The sequence below is a fragment of the Haplochromis burtoni genome, unplaced genomic scaffold (assembly GCF_018398535.1).
Source record: "Haplochromis burtoni strain Fernald_Lab_line unplaced genomic scaffold, NCSU_Asbu1 Contig_1031, whole genome shotgun sequence".
NCBI classification, from domain to species: Eukaryota; Metazoa; Chordata; class Actinopteri; order Cichliformes; family Cichlidae; genus Haplochromis; species Haplochromis burtoni.
This window is the reverse complement of record NW_024583392.1, coordinates 85792-92705: the sequence shown is the minus strand read 5'-3', so window position 1 is coordinate 92705 and position 6914 is coordinate 85792. Positions and strand designations below refer to the sequence as shown.

General features: G+C 40.5%; 1 protein-coding gene and 1 long non-coding RNA gene across 2 annotated transcripts in view; one reads left to right on the top strand and one right to left on the bottom strand.

Annotated features, from left to right (window-relative positions):
- Positions 1–173: 173 nt before the first annotated feature.
- Positions 174–6914, bottom strand: part of LOC102292987 (polycomb group protein ASXL1) — a 21950-nt gene continuing 15209 nt past the window's right edge. Inside the window, exons 7-9 of the mRNA XM_042216377.1 lie at positions 5164–5248; positions 1643–1809; positions 174–878 (exon numbers count right to left, since the gene is read on the bottom strand). Coding sequence (XP_042072311.1) covers positions 738–878; positions 1643–1809; positions 5164–5248 — 393 coding nt within the window. The 3' untranslated portion in view covers positions 174–737. The remainder of the gene's footprint in view (positions 879–1642; positions 1810–5163; positions 5249–6914) is intronic.
- On the top strand, positions 2734–3163 carry LOC121813001. Its single transcript, XR_006053452.1, has 2 exons — positions 2734–2789; positions 2874–3163. It is a non-coding gene; the product is annotated as an uncharacterized LOC121813001 (long non-coding RNA).

The window sequence follows — 6914 nt, the reverse complement described above, 5'->3', positions numbered from 1 at the left end:
GAAATGCCTTTTGGTTAAACTGTCAGCAAGGAATTTTTTGCACTGTAAATTTTTATATAACTTTAATGCACATAAAAACAGCTGCTTGTTTAAGTGAAAATACATTGATGTTTGTTTGGTTTTTTTCCACTAATAAAGTTGTGGAGTTGTAAAGTATTTTGTCTAGTGTCAGTTATATCGTTATCGCAAATTTTCAAATGTATATCGTGATAAATATTTTTGGTCATATCGCCCTGCTCTACTAAACACCATTGAAAAAGAAAAATGTTTCCTTCACTCCACCTAGGTTCATGATCTTTGTGCTGTCGTTTTTGAGCTTGCTGTGTCAGAAGAGATGCTGCACCACAAATTGCAACTATGATAAAATCATCTTCAGTGCTATAAACCTTTTTCATTCAGATAAATAGATGCTGCTTGGGTTAAAAACGTTTTGCATGATTTCCTAAATACATTTTTACAGTCTGAAAACTATATTGAAATAAATTCATTGAAGATCTTTTATCCTGTTCTCACAGTCACTAAGAAGTCTCTTTTTATTTCATACTAAATTGAAGAAGAAACTACGTGTGAGTGAGGATTCCTTTTAGACAGGAAGTTGTGGAATTGCAATAGGTGGAAACACGGCCACTGGAGCAAACAGCAGATGGCCAAACAACTTGCCTAACAATCTTGTTTTACTGGCTCTGGGGCATTGGGCCATTGATTATGTCAAACCCTATTGAAGAACAGTGATGAAGTCAGTAAAGCATGGCAATCTGTCTATGAATGACCAGAAACTTACCATCACCCAGCCTCTCTTTCCAGCTCTGGGAGGCGTGGGTAAAAAATTCATTGTTAAGAGCTGAACTGCTCAGTCTGGCCATGCCATCAGGTCCAATCTACAACCAGAGACAAAATGACGTGAGACAACAAGTCAAGTGATGAGTACATAGTTGAGTGTTTGGTGCCCTAAGTACAACACTAAAAACGTTTAAGTACACATATAAAATAACTGTAGAAGGAATTTAAAATTTCATTACTCCATTCATACAATCCCAACAGGGCACTTAGATCATCCAACCATAGGCTCCTAGCACAACCTAGGACTCGAATGAAGTCGAGAGGCGATCGGGCCTTTGCATCCGTGGCACCCAGACTCTGGAATAACCTCCCCGTTCATATTCGCACTGCCGAGTCTATCCAGTCTTTTAAATTACGTCTTAAAACTTATTTTTTTACTTTGGCTTTTGATTCTGTCTAGTTGGCTGTTTTAGCTTGTTGCGTTGTTACCTATTGTTTGTTGTCCTCTTCTATTGTTTGTTTTAACTGTCTCATGTTTTTATTGACTGTGAAGCACTATGGTCAACACTGTTGTTTTAATATGTGCTATATAAATAAATTTTGATTTGATTTTGATTTTAAAATTTCATTATTCCAAGAATACAAAAAGTCTGTAGCAGAGCAGGCACACCGCTGCGCACTACTGAAATTACTGCTGTACATCAAAAATCTACAAGCTCAAAACTCTCTTTTTTTCTTCCTCCCTGCAGTAAGTGTTAAAAATATCAGTTTAATTCGTTTCTCATTTGCCCTGTGCTAGATATTGGCACATATAATATTACAGTAAACATAAACTGGAATAAAGAATAGAAAGACCGCTTACTTGTCGGTCCACCTCAGGCAGCAGCTGCAGCAGCTGCTGTTGTGAGTGTACCGGGAAAGCTAAGAATGTCCGCGTATTGATGAGAGCTCTGATGTTGGTGTTGACCAGGATGGAGCCTGGCGTTTCAAAGTCTACATCCACCCCTCCCCGACTCCGCTTCATGGGACCTATTCATGACAAACCCCCCAGAAAACTTTTAACTCAAGATGATGTAGACAGATGCTGTAGTTCAGCTGCAAAGCAACAAAGTCATGCAGTGCTCATAAACACCTTTCTTAGTACACTTCCAGGTACCAGCCCTGGGCCCTATTTCAGGAAGCCGGTTTAGTGGAAAAACTGAGTAAGTATACCCTGAGTTAACGAAAACTCTGGGTTTTCGGTTTCACAAAGCGAGTTCAGCTGAAGCCTGAGTGAGTCACTATGACGACACACTCCGTGAAGCTAACCTGCCCCCTAGCAGGTTTACTACAACTAACCCTGACTGTCTCCGCCCCTTTGTCGGAAACCTGACAGTAGGAAGTGTCGGACATGGCGTGCCCTTCCTTGAAGAGCCAGTAGATCGTGAAGCCCAAATTCTCCGCAGAGCTCTCCGCCGGGAGAGAGTGATCAGATCGCGTTTGGACATTTTATCATTTCCTGATGAGTTTCTGTGTGAACGTTACCGTTTCTCAGCACAATCTATAAGTTATTTGACTAACATCCTCAGGCCATATATTACGCATGTGACATCGCGGACATGCTCTCAGTTCATTACATATTATTTGTATTGCACTTCGGTTTTTTGCAAACGGGAGCTTTCTGTATAATATTGGTGACGCTGAGCACGTTTCCAAGGCTACCGTCTGTCGGGCAGTCAGGAATGTTACAGTTGCACTGAAACGTCTCCTGTACTCGTTTGTGGTGTTCCCCGGTCATAGACCCACAAGATTTATCAAAGAGGGATGCCACAAAATTGCAGGTAGCAGGATGAACAAAACTTAATTTATGATGTGGTGATACTTGGACTACTACTTAAATTTTACATTTATTTTCAGGGTTCCCAGGCGTGATTGGCTGTACAGATGGCACTCACATTCCAATCATTGCTCCTTCAGTAAATGAAGGAGACTATGTGAACAGGAAGTCTTTCCACAGCATTAATGTACAGGTACATAGTTCCCTGTAGCATTTCAAACTAACAATTATTTCATTATAGTAATGGATGCTAATTTGTGTTCTCTGCACTGTGAAGATCATATATGATGCTGCCAACATTATCACAAATGTGGAAGCCAAGTGGCCAGGCTCTGTTCATGACTCACAAATATTCCGTGAATGTACACTGAGCACAAAATTTGGACATGGTGAGTTGAGAATACTTTAAAATATATAAAGACCAATTGCTTCAGGGACATTTGAACTGAAGTGTATCCTTCTGTCTTAGGAGAGTTCACTGGCTACTTGCTTGGTGATAGGGGGTATCCATGTTTACCCTATTTGCTTACCCCTTACCCTGACCCTGAACCGGGCCCACAGCAGCGATATAATCTGGCTAATTGCAGGACAAGAGCCAGAATTGAAATGACTATCGGAATGCTTAAGGCCCGGTTCCAGTGCCTGCAAAGACTCAGGGTCACCCCAGAAAGGGCATGTGACATTATTGTGGCATGTGTGATTCTTCACAACATTGCCACAATTAGAGGAGAACACTGTCCTTCTGAACCAAACATCAGCAGTGATCCAAACCATGAACATCCTGACCCTCCCACGGACATACAAGATGGAAGCGCAGTCAGAGACACCATATGTCACAATCATTTCTTTTGACCCATCACCTCAACATGTTGAAAGAAGAATAAACAGATTTTATGTTCAACTGGCTTTATTGGTCGCCTGTGTTTCCTGTACACAAAGTATTAAAAGATGTAAACCTCATAAAGTGTCTCTGTTGCTTCCTCCTCTGTAACAGCTGTCAATGTTTCTTCATTATTTTCCTGTAGTAAAGAAATAAACAACATTGCTGTTCTACTGTAAACTCATATAATCTGTGGAGTATTACTCACAACTGCATGTTGGTCTGGCTCAACAGGAGGCTGCACCAGATGCAGTACACCACCACCATCAACTGATAGAATATGAGGTTTATACAGGTCACTTATAACTTACAAGGGACCAAATGGCAATTAACAAACATACCAATCACCTTACACTTCATTGTCATTATGCTCTCAAAGACAACCAAGACTGAGGGAAGGCAAAATCAGTAGGAAAATGACTTCACTACAAAATAATCCATTATGGTAAAGAGTTTATCAAATGAATGAGCAGCACTGCAAAGGTGACTGTGAAGAAAGGATGTATGCACATCATGTATTATTTTGAATTTACCCCCTATGTAGGCACTTGTGTCTTGCGGGGTTATTGACTCAGAGGATGTCCCCGCAGAGATGCCTTCAGCCACAGGGCGCCCACTGTTTTGGCTGAGGGCCAACTGCTCAGCCTCTGTGAGTGGTGGTGGTGGAGGACCCCCACCTGTTTTTCGGGCCTCCGCTTTTTTTCTGTTGGCTATAACGGGTCACATTTGAGCATACAGAGTAAGTGCTTACAGAAAGAAAATTAATGTAGCCTCTAACTGCAATTGATTTACATCGGACAAACAGACCAAGCACTATGGCTCATAATACAATTACACCTTACCTGTTTGGACTATATTTTTATATTTCATTTTTACTTGCTGCCAGGAACGTTTGGGGCCTGTTGGGTTGCACCTGCGCTCACATCACATCACAAAATAAAATGTATAAAATAACAAATAAAATAACATATAAAAATAACGTGTTAAATGGGTGGAAATCCCTAGATCAATGTTTATATTAACACTCACGCATTGACTCTGTCGGCTATGTTTTGCCATGCATGCTCCCTTTCTTTTGCAGCTGAGGCTGTGTTACTTTTTTTCTGCAAAATTTGCATGTTATCGGCATATGCTGCCATCAGAATTTCGGCCTCAAGCGCTGTAAAATACATTGACCGCGCCTTCTTTCCCTCCGTCTCCATGGTGACTCGCTTAATCTGTGCTCCGCTTATCAGGGCTTTATGTATCCTCGTCCGCGCGCTTCACTTGGGGTTAAAGCAACTCCGCGTTGACTGAACTACTTGTTATCAGCCTTTCTGAAACCGAATATTCCGAGTTGGACAGTTCGGGGTTACTCAACCCTGAGTATCGTTTTTCACTCTGAGTTTTCTAAACCGGCTTCCTGAAATAGGGCCCTGGTGTGTAACAACAAATCAACAAGTTTAAAAATATGACTCTTCATGCATAAATTTATGACCGGTACACTGGTACAATCCAGTGTATGATGGCTGGTGAATCAAACCTTGAATTTTTTTCCAGTGTATTTTACATGATTCTGTTGGCAATGAGTGTGAATTTCAATAACATTGATATCTCTTGGATCAGGATGGCCAACAGTCTGTATTCCAACTTTTGCAATAGGTGTTTTTCTTGATTCTGTGTGAGAGAATTCAAGAGAGGCTCTTACCTGAGGGGACATGCTCTCCATTCACCTTAAGAGGGGTGAGGACGACGCGAGGCATCATAACAGCTTTCTTCCTCTGCCTTCCTGACTGTAGAAAACAAACGGCAGACATATGCAGAAGTGCTGTTACTAGTGGAATAATGTAACTGTTCGCTTGTACCTGACTACTTAGTAAGTCACATTTGATTTAGTTTGGCTTATTAAAGCCCACTTTGTGAGCGCACCTTCTCATCTAATGTTTTTTCTTTATGTTCATGACTATTTACTAAGGTTGGGCGATTACACTAATATATCGACCAATGACAATAGGCTGAGCCCTTCACCAATCGTTTTTACAAGAGCGGTTTATTTATTTGCCCATGAGTAAGTTGGCTAATAATGTTGGTGGAAGCCAAGAGAAGAAGTTAACGGAAAAAATAAATAATAATACTCAAACTCATAACAGAAAGAAAGAAAGGCAGTAGCCTATGGTAAGAAAAAAAATATTTTATTTAAATAAAAAAAACAAAACAAACTTAAAACACCCCACACAATGATGGGGAGGGAACCATGTTTACATGCCGTTCCAGTATTTATCTGTCTTACACACTCGACCAAACAACAGATAAAAAATTAATTGCTCTGTCCATCAAAAAGTCATCTGCGTGAATATGTTGCCTATCCTCGGTTAATGGACTGACGATTGTCGGTTGGAAAAATTTCACATATCGCACTGCATATTCTCACTGAAGGCATCAAGATTATGAATGAACACATATGGAATTATGTAGTAAACAAAAAAAAGACATTCCAGTCTGCTACTGGAGCTCTGTTTGGCATTTATCTGGGCTCTAATCTGAGCTGTTGTTAACTTGTGATTTCTGAGGCTGGTGACTCTGATGAATTTTAATCCTCAGCAGCAGAGGTGACTCTGGGCCTTCCTTTCATGGGACAGTCCTCATGTGAGCCAGTTTCATCATAACGCTTGATGGTTTTTTTCAACTGCGGATTCAAGGTCTTAGAAATTCAACAAACAATGAACCCTGACACGGCACACCTGTGAAGTGAAACCATTTCAGGTGACTACATCATGAAGCTCACTGAGAGAAGGCCGAGGGTTTGCAGCACTGTCAACAAAGCAAAGGGCGGCTACTTTGAGGAACCTTTGCTACATAACTCCATATATCTTGCTTCATGTATTTGATGTCTTCAGTATGTGTTTTCAATGTAGCAAGGAGAAGTAAAGTAAAAATAAAGAAAAACCATTAAATGAGAATGTGTGTCCAAACTTTTGACTGGTATGTTTCCTTGTCTAAATGGAGAATTCTTGAAATGTTTCATTTTATAGTTGAACGTTGATGTAGGACTGTTCTAAAAGCTGAGTGAAAAGCCTTCAAGAGATTCAGTCGCAACAGTGAGGCGGACTATAGCTCTGGCACATTACATCAGTTCTATCGGCTCCCTGCTAAACGCAGAATTAAATACAAACTCTGATGATATAAATATAATCTGTCATCTCAAAAAACTAAATGGTCAAGTTTGATCATAGCCCTCATAGTACCGCATCACCCCAAAAGAGCATTTCGTTCTCAGACTGCTGAGAAAACTGGTGTTGTGAACTATAGAAATAAAACTAAAATTAAAATAAAACTAACCTCAATTACAGTGGGGCAAAAAAGTATTTAGTCAGCCACCGATTGTGCAAGTTCCCCCACCTAAAATGATGAAAGAGATCAGTAATTTGCACCAGAGGTACACTTCAACTGTGAGAGACA